Below are 21368 nucleotides of genomic sequence, written 5' to 3'. Positions count from 1 at the left end.
CAGTGCATATGAACCCTGCAGAAACAGGCCTGTCAGCGCTATCAGCTCTCACCCACAGGGATATTTTTGGATACATGCAGGGTTGTAGAGTCCTTGTACTGGGACAACTTTCAATTGGTGATGTTTTTTTAATTGCATTTGTTTAGGCAGGTAATGTCATTGAGACACAGGAGGTTCTTAAAAGACATTTGAACGAAAGGCTTTCGTTATTTGGGAAGCCTTGATATTTGTAGGCAGTCACAATCTCAAGAGGGGAACCTCCTGAAGACGTGATGGCGTTGAGAACTGCTGGCACCTTTGTTTTATTTTTCATGATGAAAGAACAGGGCCTTGGTTTTGTCTGCATTTAACACTAGTCTGAGGTAGAACAGGTGTGACTGAATAGTGTCAAAAGCAGACGGCAGATGTTTACAGGCCACGGCAAAATGGCGTGCACAACAATATACAATCATATCATCAGCATAAAGATGGACTTAATGGATCAACACTTTGGCTATTTACATAATTTGTGGAAAGGGGGAGTCCTAAAACTAAATGTTGTGGCACATCTTTGGTGACATTTGGAAAACCGGAGGACAAAGCACTGAACTGTACAGATCCTTCCAAAATGTATGCATGGTCAGAGAAAGAGTCCTCATATACCGTGGTGTCAAGTTAGGCCGCTGCAGCTTAATGACTGGAAATCCATCCAGTATTTATTAAACTGACCTTGATCTTTTATTTATATTTTCAACATACACTTTTTCTAACAATGCACACACACAAACAGGTAACTCTTTCCTCTCTGACCCTGTCAGTGTGTTTTGGAGGCAGTTTCTGTTCCTGCTATGTAAACTGTTTCAGAGCACACACCATTGGCCTTGTTTCCTGTCGCTTTTCTGTGGCAAGAGTTGTGTGACAGGAAACTCGTGTCAAAGGCTGGGAAGACACACCGACTGAATGACATTCAGAAATATTGTTGCATCAATACATTCCTGTTTGCTCTCTCGGTTAAATAAACTATTTGGTCTACAAATATGTGGATGCAGTTAACAGGCAATCCTGAAACACACGATGTGTTGATAAAACTACTTTAGCTTTATGCCAAGTAAAAACCCTACTTTGCGTACTATATGGCCTTATAGGTGCACTGCAAGGGCTGAGATTGAATAGAGGATCGTCACAATTCTCTTTTAGTTTGATGTAAGGAGGTAATGCTTTGTGGAACAAGTAGGATTTAGGAAATATGTATTTTCCCCTTTAAGAAATGTATAATGTCAGAGCTGTCTGTTGACTTATAGGGTTTCCCACTTCTTTGTTCTTTTGGGATACTTAACAGTCGATGTGATTATTGAAGCAATCATCACAATTTGTTGCGGAAAGCCGCCAAATAAATAAGCAGTTAAGCTTCCGATAGCATTCAGCTGATTCGTTAACGTTTATCAAATGATGTTTTCCTCATTCTAGTTCGCACACACATTTCAATTTAAGACATTTGCAAAACCTTGAATTGTGGAGTGTTGCAGATCAACAGATGCAAAACAATCCACACACACACACACACCATTCACACTGAAAATTAACATTAATACACCAAAAACATTGTTAACACTAAAGAAATAATAAAAAACACAAAGACATCAACGTTTTACTGACAGCCCGCCTCATTTTTATTAATGCTGGAAAAAGTACAAACATGACATACAGATCCCTGTACAGAACTATGCAAACCAATGTAGGCGACAAAAAACTGTATTTACACATCAAACCACAAAAACAAGTTTGCAACAAAAAAACAGCAGTTGTTAAATCAAAGGTCCATCAAATTAAAAAAATAATAGAATTTGTTCAAACTGATATTTCTAACTGATATTTCTTACTTTGTATGCCACTATTCAGGCATGCACGCACGCACGCACACACTCTCCCACACACACACACACACACTTCAGTTGTTTTTTGGGGCACACAATCAGCATTGACCATAAATAAGCATCAGTTAGGCCGATGTGCTGACTGCAGCAGCATGAAATGAAAGAGCTGAAGAGAAATATCAGCTATAAAGCATAAATGGCACGTTGTAAGGAAATGATACTTTACGACAAAAGTATTACATTTTGCGTGTGTGACATTTCTTTTACACAAGCAGCTAAATTCAATGTCTTCAAAATAAGTTCATATTTGATAAACATTCGGTAAGAAGAACAGAATCCCCTCAGAGATATACAAACATAATAGTCATGCCAAAGAAGGAACAATGTGGGATATCCAACCTTTGTATATTTTAGTGTTATATCCAATATTATAGCCTTCCGCCAAGCTATTCAGTGTTCAATGTAGTTGAAGTATATCAGCATTCCAAATAAGAAAAACATGAATCTTCAAAACAAATGAGAAAAAGGGAAGAGGTAGCAGGGAAGGAGGACGTAAAAGGAAGTAAGATGGCAAAGAGGAAGAGGCACACAGACTCAATAATCAGTTGTTGAATAGAAAGGGGTTCAGTTTTGGATAAATTGCACCGGCTTTCATACTGTATAATAATCACAAATCGAATAAACAACAACGAAAAAAATCTTTCAAAACCCTACATATACATTGTCACCAAATCATGAGCTTGCAGTAGTCTGAGTTCTCCTTTTATCATCAGTACTTAATTGAGAGCCAGGAGCAGTAGAGGCGTGTTTTAGTAGGTTTGACTGAAGCTACTAGGATTGGTGAAGCATTATGAATGTTTCATGATGTCTTGTGATCTGCCTGTCTTGGGTGCTACATGCCATCCAGCATCGGATTCCTAAATATGGATGCTTCTCTGTTGACACCCTGCAATAAGAACGTCAAACCCTTACAAAAATAACATCATCAGACCTAAGTCCCTGACATTGTGAGGTTAGTGTATCAAATAAGCCTTGTGTGCGAGCATAGCCTCATATCAAAAGCTCAGAAAAAGGGGCTCCAGCTGAGCATGCTGATGGAAATAAGATTCTGACAGGTGTTTGATGTGAGCCACACCGACTCCATCAAGCTAAAGTGGAGCAAGCCCAGCGCAAAGCCACACACCATATCAGTTAGGTGGTGTTTCCCCAGCAGCACCCGGGACATGCCCACCAGGAGGGCCCACAGCACCAACAGGATGCGTAGCGGCACAGCCAGCACCAGGTGAGACAGCAGGAACTTGGAGACCATGGCGGCCCGGCTGGCGTGAGCAGCTGGGAAGGAGTAGATGTCCATCGCGATGGAGTCCATTAAGCCCGGCGTCTCCTCCCAAGGTCCTCTGCGCTTCACCAGCCTCTGGAGCCCAGCCACCGTCAGGATGTCAAGAATGAGGGCTGTGGAGAAAAGGGAGTTATTACACAGGTGAAAAATAATTGCTGAAATGCTATAAAGTAGACAATTCCAGTGGTGGAAGATTAATACTTTTAGTTTTGATAAATCAGACAACAACACAGGAAGAACAATTGTAATAAGAGTAGTAACAAATAATTAACATCTAAGAGGAACACTTTGCCTCAGTGGACAGCATTTTATATATTACAGCGAGTCTTCAAATAAAGCATAATACAACTATAGCACATGTGCAAACAGATATCTTGGTGACCAAGAATAACCAATCAGGCATAGAATACCATCTAGCATTTGCTTTGAGTCCACATACCGGACATTTGCAGATGCCTTTTATAGCTCCATGGCTGTACCAAAAATATCCCGACCATTGCCGTCTTTAACTTCTGTTCAACACCACCATCTCTATACACACTCAGTCAGCCACGTGCTAAATAACTGTCAGTTGTCTGATAAATTGATTATGCTGGCCTGATTCTCATTCCAGTCCTCCACTGGCTGTCCTAACAGGGACATTGCTTTTTCACTTCTATTCCAGTTCTTTAAAGCCAGTGAGGAGGAAGAGACATCTCAATGCCATGGAAGAGATGTGAGTGAGGACTTTGCCGCAAGGCCCAAGCGATAATAATGAATGTTATTCCAAGCCTGTTTGTGCTGCCCTTCAACTGAATAATTATTATTAAAGCTATTATTGTGCAGAAATCTGTTTTTTGCTTTTTGATAATTGTTTTGCCACAAAAAGTCCTGACCGAGATGGTTGTCCTGGTTGGATTTAAAAAAAAGTGTAAACACTGACATATTAGCATCTTAAAAGTCAATATGGTGAACTTTAAATGTGTATTTACACATCCAGCTCAAATGAAGCAACATTATCAATCAATGTGAGTGTTGTTTGTGTCTTTCTGATGGAAGTAAATTCCCTCTCCTTTTAGCTTTGTTTTGGTCTCCAACAACTCCTGTGCAAATAATCTGTCTCTTGAGCTGCTAAATGCTCCACATGTTCCCCGGATAGTCACACACTTTATTTGTTTGCCTTTGGGTGCTCGACAGACAGCACACGGAAAGGTTTTAGAGCTTTTGCACTTAACCCTTGTGGTTAGCACTGTCGCCTCACAGCAAGAAGGTCCTGGGTTCCCCGGCGTCTGCTCCAGGTCCTTTCTGTGTTGGAGAGTTGTTCTGTTCTCTTCGGTGGTTTCCTCCGGGTACTCCGGTTTCCCCCACCATCATAAAGACTTGCACCGCAGCCTCACCCCGGTTCGTATGGATGTGAATGAATGTTGGTGGTGGTCGGAGGGCGCTGATTGGCTGCCAGTCTGCCCCAGGGCAGCTGTGGCTACTGATGTAGCTTACCACCACCGGGATGACTGTGTGTGTGACTACTGGACTCTGTAAAGCGACTTCGGGATGTCGGCATGCCTTGAGAAGCGCTATATAAAATAAATGATTATTATTATTATTATTATTATTTTGACCCGAATCAATATTACACCCTCCCCCCGCCTATGGGTCATTTTGACCCGATTCAATGTTTCACCCTCCTGTTACCTTTATATTTACTAACATATTTTACCCTTTGGGTTCAATTTGACGCCAGCAATTAAAACCTCCAGAAAATTATTAGAATTAATATTGTTTTCCAAGTTTAAGTGTGAGGCACTTTATGTTTGTTTGTTGACTACCGAAAGAACACCGACATTAAACATTGAATGGGGTCAAATTAATCCTAAGGCGGGGGGAGGGTGTAATATTGATTCGGGTCAAAATGACCCTAAGGCAACACAAGGGTTAAGAGAGTTGCCTCCTGTGGTTAAGAAGAGCAGACAAGAGCGGTAAGAGTGATCCAAAAGGAGTCAACGGTACTGATTGGCTGATAGTTGTCACAATGAGTGTTTCCTTTCACATTATAGCCACTTCAATTATTGATGGATTCTTTTGCTAATAGAAAGTCTGGAACTCCACACAGGTAAGACACTTGAAATATATAATGATGACCTATCTGTTCCATCAAGCATAATAACAAATGAATTAAACACAACAGCCGTGTGATGTCATGTCTGTTTGTAACTGTCATCATCCACGCAGGCCTCACATCCAGAGGACACGCTGCCTCACTTATCTGATCTCATCCGGAGAAGCGACGGTATTGATGTCATGGATATTGTTGCAATCATATCTGCATACCTGAAGTATCTATTAGTTGGCTTAATGTTACCTTTTTGAATATATATATACATATATATATATATATATGTATATATATATTGGGAGTAACTGAGATACAGAGAAGAAGAAGAAGATAAAGAAGAAGAAGAAGAAGAAGTAGAAGGAGGAGGAGGAGGAGGAGGAGGAGAAGAAGAAGAAGAAAACACTGCATGTGAAATATTTCTGCACTGCACAGTTTATATGCTGATGGCAGTACACTGAATTAAACCAAATCTGACAGTCTAGTCTGAGCTGATTACTTTCCTGTTGGGTGAAAGCAAGACAGAATGTTATTCGGTTAAATATCAATTATGCCCCACTGTTTAGCATGTTTGTAGATTATGTGTACAGATTGTAAAGCCCTCTGAGGCAAATTTGTAATTTGTGATATTGGGCTGTACAAAATAAACTGAATTGAATTGAATTGAATTGAAATTTTCTCCTGACAGACCTCAATAGACTATAAATTATCTTGTACTGACAAATACTCAACAAGCATTCGGGGCTGTCCCAAACACAACGCAGCAGTGTCCTACATCCAGAGATTTACTGGCTTCCAATCAGAGCTTAATGTAGCCACAGCCAGGAGATTTGTACTGCTCTTTTGTCATTAATCTGTGTGTGTGTGTGTGTGTGTGTGTGTGTGTGTGTGTGTGTGTGTGTGTGCACTTGTCTGCAATCGGATGCAACTCTGCAGAAAATACTACCTTTAGATATATTTATGATTTGGAGTCAGTACTTTATGAATTGCATCTTTTGTTACATTACATAATGGTAAGGTGTAACGCATAATAAGAATGTGCATCAACACCATGAAAAACACATTATAAAAACCCTCCCTTCAATACATTATATTGACTTTACGAAACAAAAGTGACACATGTGGACATTCTCTCTTTTTCTTCTTAAGTCTGAATTTGCTGATTTTCCTCTTTTCTCAGTTGCTGGGGGACACTTAGTACAATGTTTGTAATGTGTCAATCAGAACAAAGATTAAGGATTAAGGACCATTTGGTATCATTACGTTTATCAGTTTTAAAACACAAACTGGTACCACTTTCTAACAAGCCATACCTTATATTTAAAGTTTGCTCTATAAAGGCTTTATAACGGTACATAAATAATTCATCAATACTTTATAGAGCACTAATAAATCAGCCATAAATACAATCTTTAGGTGGTCATGTTGTGGAGACCAGTTTAGCATCCCATGATCAATGAGGTATGTACAAAAGATGTATCAAACATAGAAAAGACAACTTAAACCCTCATTAAAAATGTATGTGATTGTATGGCAGGAGCATTGTATGCAGTGACAACAGAGTGGAGAATAACACAGCTGGCTGATTTCACCAGCCAACCTTTACAAGAGAAGGGAAAGACGATTGTGAACGCACGTCATTATAGTGACTTGCTCCTCCTGCGCGGTGCATTCTGGGTACCAAACTCCTACAGAAGTTTCTGAGAGATTAGATGGTGAGTGTGGTGTGGCATTTACCAAGCAGCAGGTTGACCAGCACCTCTTGCCCTGCCAGAGTGTTACTCCTCGCGAGACACACAATAGTGCCAATGATCCACGTGATGCCGTGGCCCGTGAGCGCTAACAGGGCCACCATGGAGCGGCAGCCTCCCCAGGAGGAGGACGTGTTGGCGCACACCCCCATGCGCTTGGACATGCAGATGTCAATGGCGAAGAGGGAGTTCATCGCTATTCCCTTGAATGAAGGGTTCAGCAGCATACAGTCTTCCTCTGGCATTTTGCCCGGCTCTTTCTTGTCCTTGTTGCCATTGTCGGCGGGTTCTTCACTCGGCACGCTCGTTTGGTGCTTGATTGGACCTGGTCGCCTCGCGCCGCCTCGGCTCTCCGAGGGGCCGCCGACTCCACCGCCGCTCCCGCCGCGGAGAGGCTGGTTCAGGGATACGAACTCGGGTCTAGTCAGGACGTTGTTTCTCTCCCGCGCCCTCGATCTCACATTGTAACTCGAGGGCATGTTTTGGATGGGGCCAAGTTCTCCTCCGTTGGGCGCAACAAACCGATTGCCAATCTCCGGAAGATGATTCAAGTGGTGCGAGTTGACCACGACAGTGGAAGCTCCCAGGATAAAAACCCTGCACAAGTCCTCCCCCTCCTGTGGCCTTAATAGATATATTTAGACCCAGTGGAATGTGCGATGGCCATGCTGTTTATACCGCTGTGGAGAGTCTCTTGAATGGCATCTCGCCTCGGCCAATCCAGTGAAACCCGATCTACAGCATGGAGATAAAATAACAACATGAGCATCTCGTTACGCCTCAGCATGGCACAAGCACACGGCAAACAGGTGCTTCCGCTGCGTGCTTTGCTGACAAAACAGGCTCGGTGTCGGAAATGTGCACGAAATACGCAATACACGGTGTCATCTTACCAAGCGAATGATGAATATGAAGCACAGCGCGTCGCTCTAAATCTGCCCCGCAACCTCCATAACACCTCTGATACCCAGGCAGCGTGGACAGAGGGGGGATCCGGCACAGAGCGACGCAGGCAAAACCTGAAACGGTTAACAGTCGGCCGACATCATCAACAAAGGGCGAAGACGAGGCAGCCCAGCCTGTGCAGCACTCGGCACTTCCGTGCGGATTTGACGTAGTTTACGCATAAACCCGATTCCACCTCTGCAGTGCGCTCTGCTGTGGAGTTCTCCAAGGTGCTTAAACAGACAGGAGCAGGACACAGGAGCACCCTGTTTTGATGTCAACTTTATTGAGACAGAGAGGGAGGATTGTCAACGTGCTGCAATGTTTCTGAACAAAAAGCTAAGAAAGATCAAATCACACCGCAGAATTAAAACACAATTGTCAAAACAATAAAACATTGATTATTTTTGTCTTTTTTTTTGGATAACATAAATATCCAGCTTTCCTCTGAAAGCTCTTTTAAAAAAGTCAAATAAAATAAACTTAATTGGCATGAATGTTGATGGCAATTACAGTTAGCCATATTTTAATAGGACTATGTATATAAACAAGTATGCAGGCAAATAAAATACACGAGTATGCACACGTTCGTGTTATTTTATTTTTTATCCCCCACGTTAATTATTTAAACGAATGTGATCAAGTCAGTAATAAAAAATGCCACTGCTACACAAAGACTACAGCCTTTGATAATGTGACTACATTATTCTAATTACTACAACGCGCATGTGTAACGGGATATACGTTAAATGACAACATATCCTTTTCGACATCGCACAGAAGCTCGCAGCCCAGAAGATGGTTTGAGGTGAAAATATTTCTAACGTTATCCTCCTCTCGGCGCCTACATTTCCCAGCATGCCTACAGCTCAGAGCGGAAGTGTCGCCTCAAAGATACTTATAAAGCTGCTACCCGGCTGAAGTAGACCAATACGGAGCGGGGTGAACCTGCCGTGGCAGCGATGGGACGAGCACGGAGAAATGACAGCTTGGGCTGGAATTTGGGCTGAACTGCATCCCATCACAGACGGGCTGCAACTGTCCGCTCGGTCCAACTATGTGACGGCTGGCGTGTTCTCTTCCGAGGCATTATTGGCTGCTTTTATAGATTTTTTAAATCTTCAGAATGGGTCCGGTGAAATGGGTGCTGAAGTTGACCCGGCGGTGTCCTTTGGATGTTGCGGTGCTCCGTCGGAAACTGGACTAGATTTCAGTGCTTGTGGAAATGCTACCTCTCTCCGTGCGGGACAGTGGAATATGTTGCAGCTGTAATGACCGGAGCGCGTGTGGAGGAGATAACGGAATTACCTCTCGGACCGACGAACTGTGCGCGCCGCCGTTCACTCTGAATTTCTCCAGGATTTCTCCCTTCTGCAGACACTGGAGACTTTCCAGTGCACTGTTTTATAGGTAGACTTTTTTTTTTGCATGTTGTTTTTGTCCGCCCAAAGTAGACCGTAATTCATGCAATGCACATCTATTAAATCGTTCAGTATAACGCGCTTGAATAGTCACATTTCACTTATTTGTTATTGCGTGGAAGAGAGGCTATTGCGGATTAAATGGACATAAGGCTGCTCCACATAATATGAGCGTCCCCTCTGAGCTGCCATTTGTCCTCGATAAATGTCCGCGTGCTGTCCAGCACAACATTTTTTTGGGATTATGACTCTTGTCACCAGCTGGACAGAGAGCATTAACCCTTGAACTGGTAATGAGATAAAGAATCACACAACATATAATATGACGCCAAGATGTAACATTAGTAGTCTTTGTTAATTATTTAGCTCATAATTAACCAGAGCCTTTTACGCGCACCTCTCCAATGGATGCATGTCGCCAAAAGGTCAAGTCCTTATGTGATAAAAGCGCATTAAGGAGGCGATGACTTGTAACTTGACCGCATGAAAACACCAGTGCACGGATAAAGGAAAGTTATTGGAGCTGCACTTGTTTGATGAAGTTGCTTTTACGCACCGGAAAGCATGCGCTCAAAAATGAAGATCTTCTAGGCCTGTCTTCTACTGAAAGTAGTTTTGCATCAAAGATGCATGGCTTTTTTAAATTTATTTTTTTATGAGACCGTCGCTATGAATACGCATTTTCTAATCTGGTTCGCTTTTTTTCTGGAAAACATGATGTGGAGCCGCCTGGTGTGATTTTCTTGCTGTTTCCATGCGTCTTTCTTCTTCTCCAGACCTCTGGACGTTGTTGTGGATTGTGTGGCTATTTAATGCAATGGGCTGTATCCAGAGTATCAGGTGTAAGCCCAAGAGTTTCCGAGACAGTATCATCGTCCTGGAGGTGAACACCTCCATCGACCCCAACCCCACCAGCATCGACGAGTCATCCAGCGTGGTCCTGCGCTACCGGACACCCCACTTCCGAGCTTATGCCCGGGTCCTTGTGCCGCCAGTCGCCAGTAAAGAGACATGGACCATTGGCTGGATTCAAGCCTGTAACCACATGGAGTTCTACAATACGTATGGAAGCAAAGGGATGTGAGTATCGTGGGCTCATCTTTTGTTTGTTTTTTACTGTGTTCGTCATCATTAGGTGATGGGCGTGTTGAGCCATGGGTTGAGACTCAATAACAAGGCATTAATGATACACTTTTTAAAAAAAAGAACTTGGATAACAGTTATAAGAATTACAACTGGTGAATAAAGTAATTAAAGCGTGGTTCGGTTAATTTGCTGCAACTTACCCTCCTGCCACAATTCAGAATTTCTTCTATTAATCAGTTTATTGTTTGTTCTATGAAATGTCTAATTATTTTGGAGAAACGTCTCAGCTCCATGGGGACATTTTCAAATATACTCATATTATCAAATATGACAAAGAGCAGCAGCAACTCTTACTGAAACCTGAGAATGAGCTAAACTTTTTACTTTTAATCGACTGAAATAATTAATCTGTTATCAAAATAGTTTACAAATAATGTTCTCTTGAACAACTTATGGATCAATAAATAAAAAATGTAAGCATAGTTAATATGAGTTAATAGTTATATAGTATTTTGGACGATGTAAACACGTTTGGAGAAATCTCCAAAAAGGAGAAAGCTCCATCTGTTTTCAGAAATGGAAAACATGGAAAAGTAAAATAATTTGAACTGTCTGAAAGTGAACTTTAATGTTCAATCAGCAGCTGAGCTATCTTCAGTATGTGGGCCTGTGGCTGCAGGCTATACTCACAACCTGACAGATATGAGAGCAGGACATTGTGATGGAAAATAATTGCTCTGGCCTTTGAGATCCATCCACTTGTCAATACACAGTTATCTTGCACCAGCTTTGGGCAAAACCAGCTTTAAGAAAAGATGCGTATGACACAGATTATAGGCCTATTTCTCATTCTATATATTGGTACACACATGTTACAAAAAGTATTCCTATATCCCGCAGCAGGCAACCACAAGCTGACATGTACCCATAATACACGTTATCTGTAGATATTGCAGCTGCACGTCTAAGATTAGAGACACAGTCCCCTCCCCAACACCCCAAACCTAGTGTACATATAGTCCTATATGTGTGTGTGTGTGTGTGTGTGTTTGTGAGAGAGAGAAAGTCCTCCATTACTTTCTAGTATAATCAATGCCTTTTGTACTCTGCATTTGTCTTTACAGTAATTGCTTTCCAATTTACTCTTTCATCTTAAATTGCCATGCTCTTTTGTCAAGTTTTGTTAGTGATTTATTGTTCGTATAAAAGGAACAATGACGCATTCAAAAACGTCTAATTTTGAAACACACTATAGAGAAAAAATAGACTTGCTCCCCACTTTGAAGCCCAAAACATAACATTCAAGACAGTTACTAATTCCCAGTGTTCTGTCGGCTACTGCAGGTCTCACACTGCAGCGTCTCTCATCTTTCAAGGTGTAAAAGATTCCTTTTGAGATTGTATCACCTTCAAAATAAACAGGATGCAGCGTATAGCGTGTGCTCAGTGAAACCGCTGGCACAGAAGCAGGTCATTTGAGGTCAAATGTAACTTTTTCAGAACTATTTTTCTGTTAGTAATCAGCAATTTGATATAGAAACAAAGCTCCAAAGGCAGAAAATACAACAGTAAAAGTATCACAAGCGAAAGTAACCAACATCTACGTTCTACCCCACTTAAAACATGCATATTTTCAATATCATCGTATACCCCAGTCCACATTAAGGCCACTTTTGAAGCCGCTCTTAGGATGCAGGAGACGACTCTGCTCTCACTGCTGAGGCTCTCATACTACGTTGTTTCTTTGATGCCAATAAAGCTTCAGCGTGCTGTAATTGGACAAAACGGCTGAAGACGGTAATGTGGATGATCTGGATTCTGGACACATTCATCCTCTCTCCTCTCTGTGTGTTGGACCCCGTCCTTTAGAATGGCTTTAATGTGGTACAGCTTTGTATGCTTGAGCAGGATGTGTGTATTTATCAACCGGCATATTCGGATCACACGAGGCGTCTTGTGTCGCCCTAAAAATAAGCTGCTAAAAATAGGAGGCGTGGCAGAAGTGAAACAAAAAAAAGGAAATTAATATCAGTTGTTACAGTTTGATACAATTTGCATTCGTAGCAATGTCTCTTAAAATGAACATTAAAGGCTCAACATGTACATTTGTATTACAGACAGAAGTTCCTGCCCATATTCTTGGTTGCGTGCAGACTTGGTAGTCTACACACAGCACACACACGTGGTGAGGCTTAAACACGCTGTAATTGATTCATTAATTGCTTTGGCATCCTCTTTCTTCACTTCTACTCCGACAAAGTTGATCCAATCATCGCCATCTGTTATCCCGCCTCATCAACATGAGGTCTGATCTTCTTTCTTTTCAACCATTTGCCCGCAACATGCAAACGAATGTGTCGGCAAAGTTGCAGAAACAGGAAATGAGCGTTGTTTCCATGTTGCCCAGTGGAAACAACGTTTCTTTATGAAACCATTTGTAAAATGTAGCTTGTTCCAGGTGTGTTCATCTGATTTTAAACTGGTTGTTATTTAACACGATGAACTATGTATAACAATAATAATAATAATAATAAAAAAGATTATATATATATATATATATACCCATTAAACTTGTTATAGTCCTTTACATGTTAGCTATATTTCAGCCATCCATTACCTTTCACTAACTAGTTTGCACACTCTCAGTCACAATATATATATATGTATATACTGTATATATATATATACATACACACACACATATATAGACACATATATATATATACATATATATAGGTATATATACCTATATATACACATATATTTACATATATATATATATATATTTGGGGTTGACTCATATCACTGATGTCAGACCATTTTCGCTGTGACGAAGCAGGCAGTGAAGACAGAAACAGGAAGTGAGCCGTATCGCTGCAATGCCCTCTCCACTCACGAGTAACGTTTCTCAGCGGGCAGACGGCTCCGTGTCGTACCTGTGTGCAGTCGGCTCGGCTTCATGTTACAAGTTACAAGTTACAAGTCTTTTATTGTCAGATGCACAGAATGACACAGGGTCAGACTGGGCACTGAAATTCTTAGGACAAGGCACCACACAACAACTACCATAGCATAACATAGCAAACATAACATAACATGACATGACATACACTCTGTACAAGTACTCTGAACATAGTACTAACATATATACATATAACATATAATGAACATATAGTAACATATAATAAACTAAACTACAATAACCACACATCACTGTTTAATTTTACATAAATACAAGCTTTTAAGTTTCGACAGCTTCATTAAGTTTTCCTTTCTAAAACTCATCTTTAGATGTGCAAACAACATAGCACCTTCTGTACTCTGTCTTAGTGTGACAAAAACGTGCACCAGGAGAGTGGCCACTAGGGGATCAGTGGGTGGCAACTGCACAGCAGAGATGCGCAAAACCACTTTCGGTCAGTCATGTTTCTCAACAAAAGGGACCCGATTCTGGAACGACTTACCAACGGAACTAAAAACACAAACTGAACTGAAAACATTTAATAGCAAGGTAAAACTCTGGCTAAAAGTAAACCAGGGATGTCAACACTGAAACACACGCCAGCCTGCACACACGCACACGCACACACTCAATTTAATGGGTTTTTATTGTATTGTACGGGTTTTATTGTATTGTATTAACTGTGTTTAGTTTAGAGGATCTACTGCCTGTGTTGCTCTTGTATATATCTTATTATCTTATGATGTGTATGGTTAGGTGTATGAACACTCAGTCTATGCATGGATGTTTTGTCAGGTCTTCTCTGTGTATGGAGAGCTGTCTGCACACATACACCACTTTTAGATTAGTTTTAGATCTAGACATGTTTCTTGTTTCTGTTTTGTTTTGTTTTGTTTTAGAAAGGCCTGACCAGGGACTGGGGTTGCAAATTAGCCAATTGGCTAGAAACCTTCTGTATCACATGTACACTTTGTGTAATAATGTGCGCTGCTTTGTCCCTGACAAATAAAATTTAAAATAAATAAATAAATAAATACAGACAAATGGGAGTAGCAGGTAGTGAAAGCAGGTTGTGCAATAAAAAGTATAAGTACAAAGTAAGTACAAGCAGTGATCTGAAAGTGACAGTTCATGTGTTCGCTGTTAAAATATCGTCTGAGTTCCTGACAAAATGGAGAATTACTGCTAATTGTTTTGTCAGTTTAGAGGATTAGGAGATTTTCTTTCAGAACAGGACTGTACACACACACACACACACACACACACACACACACACACGGTCAGGCACACGCACGAGGGCTAACCATTATCATGCATGACATGCTAATCTCACCCCCTGGGTGAATACATACAAAAGAATGTGAGACCAGGCCAAGCAGGCAGGAAGTCATGTGTCTGGGGATCACACTGTTATCTGGTCCTCAGTGAATGAAAGGTAATCTCATTCCTGCTGTGGGCAGAACAGACCAGAGGTGCCCGGTCACTGGAGCCTTTCAGTGCCGCCTGCTGTGTGTGTGTGTCACAGTATTTTATTCTCATATGCTATTTTTCTTCTGCGGTTATGAAATTGGCGGGAAGATCCAACTGTGAGGCCTTGAGTCATTTCTTTGTGTCTGTCACGTGTTGATGGGAATGACATCAAGAAGGAGACTTGTCACACTATTAAGATGCAACTTCTCCGCCATTACACAGAGAGGATTAGAGTGGAGCTTTTTACAAGAGGAATCCAGAGATACATTCATTATTTATTACAACTTGGGTCTTATTTTTTTTAAACCTTGTGGCCATGATTCATATCAGTAACAGCAATGATGATGATGAAAATGATGAAATCAGATTTAAATTATATTTGAACAAAATAACCATCCATGTCAGTTTACAATTTCCTGGTTTAGCTTCGGCTCACTGCTCCTGTGTGTGCAGACAGTTCAACCGCGCAATTACGCAATATCATACATTTCACAAATCCTCATTTACAAAGGAAGTGGTTAAAAAAATTTTTTTTTAAAAAGCTTGATTGTTTTTCGCTCGTGTTTTTTTGCAACGTCAGCTATCATAACTGATGAAAATGATGAACAGAAGTATAAATAGACCAAATGTTTAACACAGTGTAATTAGCCTTTAATCTCAACAGCCATTAAATGTCTATTAGCACCACTTCTGGGCAAATCCTCATGTGTGACCTGCAACTTCCAGGTCAAGTTGGGAGCTCCCCGACCTGCGCGACGGCAAAATCCAGGCCATCAGCGACTCGGATGGAGTGAACTACCCGTGGTACGGCAACACAACGGAGACCTGCACTGTGGTGGGCCCCACCAAGAAGGACAGCAAGTTCACCGTCAGTATGAATGACAATTTCTACCCCAGCGTGACCTGGGGTGTGCCCGTCAGCGACAGCAACGTGCCTCAGCTCAGCAGCATCCGCCGCGACCAGAGCTTCACGACGTGGCTGGTGGCCATCAACCCGGCCACCTTGGAGACACTGGTGCTGCAGACGATCCACTGGAGGATGCGGCTTCACATCCGCGTGGACCCGGAGAAGCCTCTGGGTCACAGGGCTGCGCTGAACGAGCCCGTGGTCCAGGATCAACCCCAGATCCTGGGCAAGAATGAGCCCATCTCCTCGAACGCCATGGTCAAGCCCAACGCCAACGACGCCCAGGTGCTGATGTGGCGGCCAAAGAACGGTGACCCCATGGTGGTCATCCCATCTAAATACTGACCAGACTGGCCTTGGATACCTTAATCGTATCATCTCTTATTTATTCTCTTTCTTTTGATCCTGCTCGTCACCAGCGCTCACCGCTTTAACCCTTTCCACCCCCCTTTTTTTTGCCTCTACGTTGTTCTCTCCGATGTTTAAAAAACAGACGGAGAGAAAAACTGGCAAACGGAACCACCTCGGAGAAAACTACCGGCTGTGGTGGGAGGGGTGGGGTGAGGTGAGGCGGGCTTGAACACACTTTTGAGACTGGAGTGAACAAACTGCAACCATTCTACCTTCAAACTGGGTCGGGTCGCACTGTGCTAAATGAAATCATTGCAACAAAAATGAAAAAAAACGAAATAATTTATTTTTATTTTTTATTTCAGTTTTATATTTGGGCTGTTTCGGGCCAAGTGATATGGCGTTTGTGAGTTTGGGTGGATCTAAGTATTTACATAACCATGTCACATGCTACACACATGGATGTACACAAACCTTGTGTATGAATACCAGTTGTGGTTTTATTTATGGGCCGGGAAGAGTGCATTTACTTTAGTTTGTTGTTGCATTGGGTGACATGATAGATTTTAGGACTTTTTTTAAAAACATGCAAGACATTCAATCCATGCTGCCTTAAGTTTACATTGCTTTCCATTGCAAACTTTTTCGCCTTAAACACAGTGCAATGCAGTATTCCTGCTCGACCGTCCCGTCTCTTCCAGACATGCCGGTGCTGGTCGGCTTCAGAACAGGGGCGATACCACAGAAGAAGACCCGGGTCTGAAGGCTTTTATGTGCAGTTGCATTTACATGACAGATGTATTGTCTCACGAGTACAACCAGCATTATGCGTGAACACAGTGACACAACCGGTTGTGTTTCAAGTGCGTTACGCAACAGGCGTGACGCTCTGTCCTGAGACAGAGAACACCAGTAAAGCCAACCGGCGTCCACAGCACTCGACACAATGACGAGCAGGAGCAACTTGAGCACCAAGTACTCAACGGCACTCGTCCGCTAACCTCATTTCATTCGCTTTATTCTTTATTTTATAGGCCTGGCCTTCAGCATCAGAACATTTGTTTTCCTTGCTCTGCACCGCTCCATCTCAGGGCCGCCCTTCTTCCCTTCCGTCCCTTCTCTTCTTGCATCCATCCGGTTTCCGCACCGACTCTTTTTCTTTTGCCACAGCGAGTAACTGTGTTTGCGCCGCTCACGTCAAAACTTTGATGAACAAGCAGCCACGCAGACAGGAGGAATAAGCGGATACTTAACCCTCCTGTTGCCTTAGGGTCAATTTGACCCCATTCAATGTTTAACCCTCCTGTTACCTTTATATTTACTGACATATTTTACCCTCGGGGTCAATTTGACCCCAGCAATTAAAACCTCCAGAAAATTATTAGAATTAATATTGTTTTCCAAGTTTAAGTGTGAGATACTTTATGTTTGTTTGTTGACTACCTAAATAGCCCTTTAAATATATAAAAAAGTTGATATTTCTTATATGTTTGACACAGTGAAAAACAGCCTGGGGTCAAATTGACCCGAAAGAACACCGACATTAAACATTGAATGGGGTCAAATTGACCCGAAAGGTAACAGGAGGGTTAAAAACTGGAGGTTGAAAGCAGCAGGATGTTTGCTGCTGGGCCGTCTATCTGGACTCTCCTCGACACGTGTGTATTTATAATTGCGGCCTTTCTTTAAATCGATAACACCCCTTTTCTCTCGTGTAATAACAACTTGAAAACATGTCTCTCGTGCCGACGGCGGTTCTGTCCCTCATCCTCAAGCATCTGTAATCTTCATCGGCCCCAGAGTTCTTCTTCCGCTCGTCTTCGACTCGTCGTCGTCTGTTGTCGGGTCTGAAGAGCAGGAGGCATGTTGTGATCCCGGCTGCTCGGTCGGCATAAAGATGACCCGCTCCTCTGCCCGTGTGGGGGTTTGTCTCCCTTTATTGTCCCGCCAGCAAATATAAGGAAACAAGAAGGCATCCACAAACAGCTCTGGTCAGCGCGATACCAACATTAAATGAGATGATGCCTGTTTAGCTGTTGATCTTTCAAGAAAAAAGTGCTTCAGCTGCAAACTCCAAACCCTTAAAAGCAGAGAGAGAGACGCTGATGTTGGCATCATGGGGACTAAAAAGTTATTTATGCACACATGTTCTTTTAAAATCTCTCGGTTTGTTCTGTTAAAGGCCAGTTTTTCACTTTCAGTATTCAGTATTTTACAGATCAGTAAGCTGCTGCTATTTCAGCTCCTCAGCGTCTCCTCACTCGCTGTACAACGCATCCATCCCTCAAACTCGGTGCAGGGTTTGTGTTGTTTTAGGACATTTTGTACATTTAACTGTATAAAACTAATATATTTTGTGAATTAACTTATTTGGCAAGTACTATGATATGGCTGATATTTCTACCAAGACTGAAAGAAAGAATTTCACATTTTGGGAGATATGCTTATATCCCCTCATGCGTGTGAACTGAGTGTGAAGCTTCAGCCGACAGTTTGCTTGGTTTAACGAGTCAGAAGGTAGAATCAGCGAAGCGCCTCCTGGCTCTCGCTTCATATTTAACACGCAGTAACAAGAGCTGAGCTGAACCAGAGCTCAAACATCTACCCATCGGGTCCATTTGACGCCACGACCTGAGCTGCTTTGTTCCCATCACAGCCACGTGTAATGCTCGCACACACCGTAAACACACGTATATAGACACTCCCGCTCGGCTCGTTTCACGCCTTAACCACGATGGCCTTCGCTCCAGGCCGGGTCGCAGGGCGGAGGGAGAAGAGGAGGAGGAGGAGGAGGCTATTGGGGGACTGCTGTCATAATTAGATCTGCAGTGACACACTTGCATGCCCTAGATGGGCCGAACTGTGCTGGCTCTGTGTCGTGAGTCGTGGTTGAGGTTTAAGTGAGGTCAGACGGCAACGCTCGGGGTCAAAGTGTTCGGCTGAGGCAAGCCGTCAAAGTCACCACGCGCACAGCAGCGGCGGCGCGAGGAATATGAATTGTGGCAACAAATTGAATCCATTTCGACATAATAGCCGGCCTAAAATAACTGTGACATTTACCAAGCCCAACTTGGATGTCAAGCACAAGTTATTTCAATGTGTGGTTGGTTTTGAACGCCCCGCCTCGTGTTATAAACTCCGTCAACCTTTCACCTCATGGAGTCATCGTACCGGCTTTGCAATGACCCACGCACATCGTGGACGGTACCTGAGCTGGACGACATATAATGACATTAACGCTTGGCACGCTGATTTGCACCGCGCTCACAACGTGTGGCAAATCCCATTTGAGGGATTTAGGTCGAATGAGGAGTTCCACTGATGTGCTTCTGCTGTTGTGGAGTCACACTTCCTTCTCTCTCACACAAACACAGTGCAGCAAAGGTTACGTCCTTGTTCATAAATCAGGGACAGAGCATGCCCCCCCCCCCCCCCCCCCCACACACACACACACACAAACACACGTACACACTCACACACACAGGAGCAGCCCTTGCGTGGTATCTGATTGTCACAGCAGGACATTGGCAGTGAGAACTCATTTATCTGCACGCGGACCCTCTGTACACATGCACATGCTACAAAGCCATATACACCTGTTTTACTAATAATCAGGACGTGATACATGTTTTAATGTGAAAGAGAAATGGAAGTATTGAGATCATTGAGTGGGTGCCGGTCAACTATCAACAACATACATTGTAGGATTAGGGCACGAATTGTCTTCCGCGTGTATGTGTGTGTGTGTGTGGGGGGTGTGTGTGTGTGTCTGTTGGGATGTGTTAATGATGTGTATTTTATGTTAACATGACATAAACACTTCATAAAGGCTTTATGTGCTCCTTAACCCTTAATAAGCCACACAAAAACAAAATGGCACATTGTTTGTTTGCCGTATGGAGGGCCAACGGTGCCAAAAATTGGACAAAGCCAAAACTATGCACTGGTACATTGTTAGTAACTCATGAACTCCTGGCATTTAATAGCAGGCCTGTTTTCAATTATTTTTCATCCTTAAATGCATTGTGCATATTTGTATTTCCAGAGAAACATTGACAAAGCAAAATGTCGCCATGTGGAAGATTCTTTGTTGTCGGGTGTTCTGCTTGTCGGGCCGAGCCGAGGGGACGAAAGGGAGGGCTGCTACCTTCGCTTCGGATCAATATGTCGTTATTGAACTACCACGAAACATCAGTGAATCAACACCTCTTTATTTAAACCACGTTCACACTCGGGATCGCCTGCCTGCCTTCATTTCCTGACTTTGACTTCTATCCAATGAAATATAAAACAAGTGAATCTTGCTGTTTTCCCTCCAAAATGGAATCAACACAGCCCCACGCAACCCTTCTGTGTAGCACAGAAGATAACGTGAGCGACTTTATGTGTTTCTCATTCTGTTTGTTTTCTTTTCCGCGTGTACAGCACTGAAATAGTGAAAGCAGTTTGTGTACTTTTGTTTGGCTTTGACTTTTACACCAATACTTGAAAATGGGTCCGTTCTGGCAAACATTTAAAACTGTGAAAATGCACAACATTGGGGAAACAAACCCGGAAAAAAATAGATATAATAAAAAGGTCTTTTTCATGAATGAATAAAACGAACAAACTTGATCTGTTGACTTTCCTGTTTTTTTCTCAGCTTAAATAAGGAAATGCATTTTCTGTGACGTTCAAACCGAGACTAACAACGAGGTTCCTTTGCCTTCGTCTTCTTTCATGACTAATTACGCTGAATGAATCTACGAGCTTCATCCAAACGTGTCACCTCAGGGCTGCTTTCCTCTCCAAACATGTTGGTCTGCGTATTAATTTACTGCATAAATCAAAGAACCAGACAGCTTCTGAGACAGAACAGAAAGAAATGGCTGAAACCCCGAGGATACACATACATGGCTGAGCACATGATGTACTTCTACAGCGTTGGAAAGGATGTCCCTGCTCTATAGATGCTCTTTGTTAAAAGCAATGACAGCAGATAAAGAAAGGGCAAATAACAGAGTGAAAGAACGGGGGGAAATCAAAGGAGGATATAGAAAAGAAAGAGACAAATAATACAGCTGAGATCCTTTCAGGTCTCTGTTGATTTGACACACATACAGAGGACAAATAAAATTACTGGTTTACTACAAATGAAGTCACATGACGCCCTCCAGAAGCTTCTGCCGGGACTGTCTGTGCTATCCTGGTCACA

The 21368-nt window shown here is 42.5% G+C and overlaps 2 protein-coding genes across 5 annotated transcripts; one reads left to right on the top strand and one right to left on the bottom strand.

The window, feature by feature from the left end:
- Positions 1–1621: 1621 nt before the first annotated feature.
- On the bottom strand, positions 1622–8301 carry LOC130205767 (inactive phospholipid phosphatase 7). 3 transcript variants are annotated; one of them, XR_008833971.1, is made up of 4 exons: positions 7926–8301; positions 7019–7767; positions 5431–5589; positions 3235–3305 (listed from the first exon to the last, which is right to left on the bottom strand). XR_008833971.1 is itself a non-coding variant. In XM_056433282.1 (3 exons), the coding sequence occupies exons 2-3, from the start codon at positions 7509–7511 to the stop codon at positions 2917–2919; spliced, it is 882 nt and encodes a 293-aa protein (XP_056289257.1). In that variant the 5' UTR covers positions 7512–7767; positions 7926–8301; the 3' UTR covers positions 1622–2916. The 3 variants fall into 3 exon arrangements, 2 of the variants coding, with proteins under 2 accessions (XP_056289257.1, XP_056289258.1); XM_056433282.1 differs by lacking the exon at positions 5431–5589 and having other exon boundaries at positions 1622–3305; XM_056433283.1 differs by lacking the exons at positions 5431–5589; positions 7926–8301 and having other exon boundaries at positions 1622–3305; positions 7019–7913.
- A 647-nt stretch (positions 8302–8948) lies between these two features.
- On the top strand, positions 8949–20788 carry fam78ab (family with sequence similarity 78 member Ab). 2 transcript variants are annotated; one of them, XM_056432878.1, is made up of 3 exons: positions 8949–9387; positions 10175–10478; positions 15643–20788. In XM_056432878.1, the coding sequence occupies exons 2-3, from the start codon at positions 10216–10218 to the stop codon at positions 16166–16168; spliced, it is 789 nt and encodes a 262-aa protein (XP_056288853.1). In that variant the 5' UTR covers positions 8949–9387; positions 10175–10215; the 3' UTR covers positions 16169–20788. The 2 variants fall into 2 exon arrangements, with proteins under 2 accessions (XP_056288853.1, XP_056288852.1); XM_056432877.1 differs by having other exon boundaries at positions 8949–10478.
- The last annotated feature ends 580 nt before the right edge of the window (positions 20789–21368 follow it).

The sequence above is a fragment of the Pseudoliparis swirei genome, chromosome 15 (genome assembly GCF_029220125.1).
Source record: "Pseudoliparis swirei isolate HS2019 ecotype Mariana Trench chromosome 15, NWPU_hadal_v1, whole genome shotgun sequence".
Taxonomy (NCBI): Eukaryota; Metazoa; Chordata; class Actinopteri; order Perciformes; family Liparidae; genus Pseudoliparis; species Pseudoliparis swirei.
The sequence above is the reverse complement of the archived record's forward strand: the minus strand, read 5'-3'. Positions and strand labels throughout refer to the sequence as shown.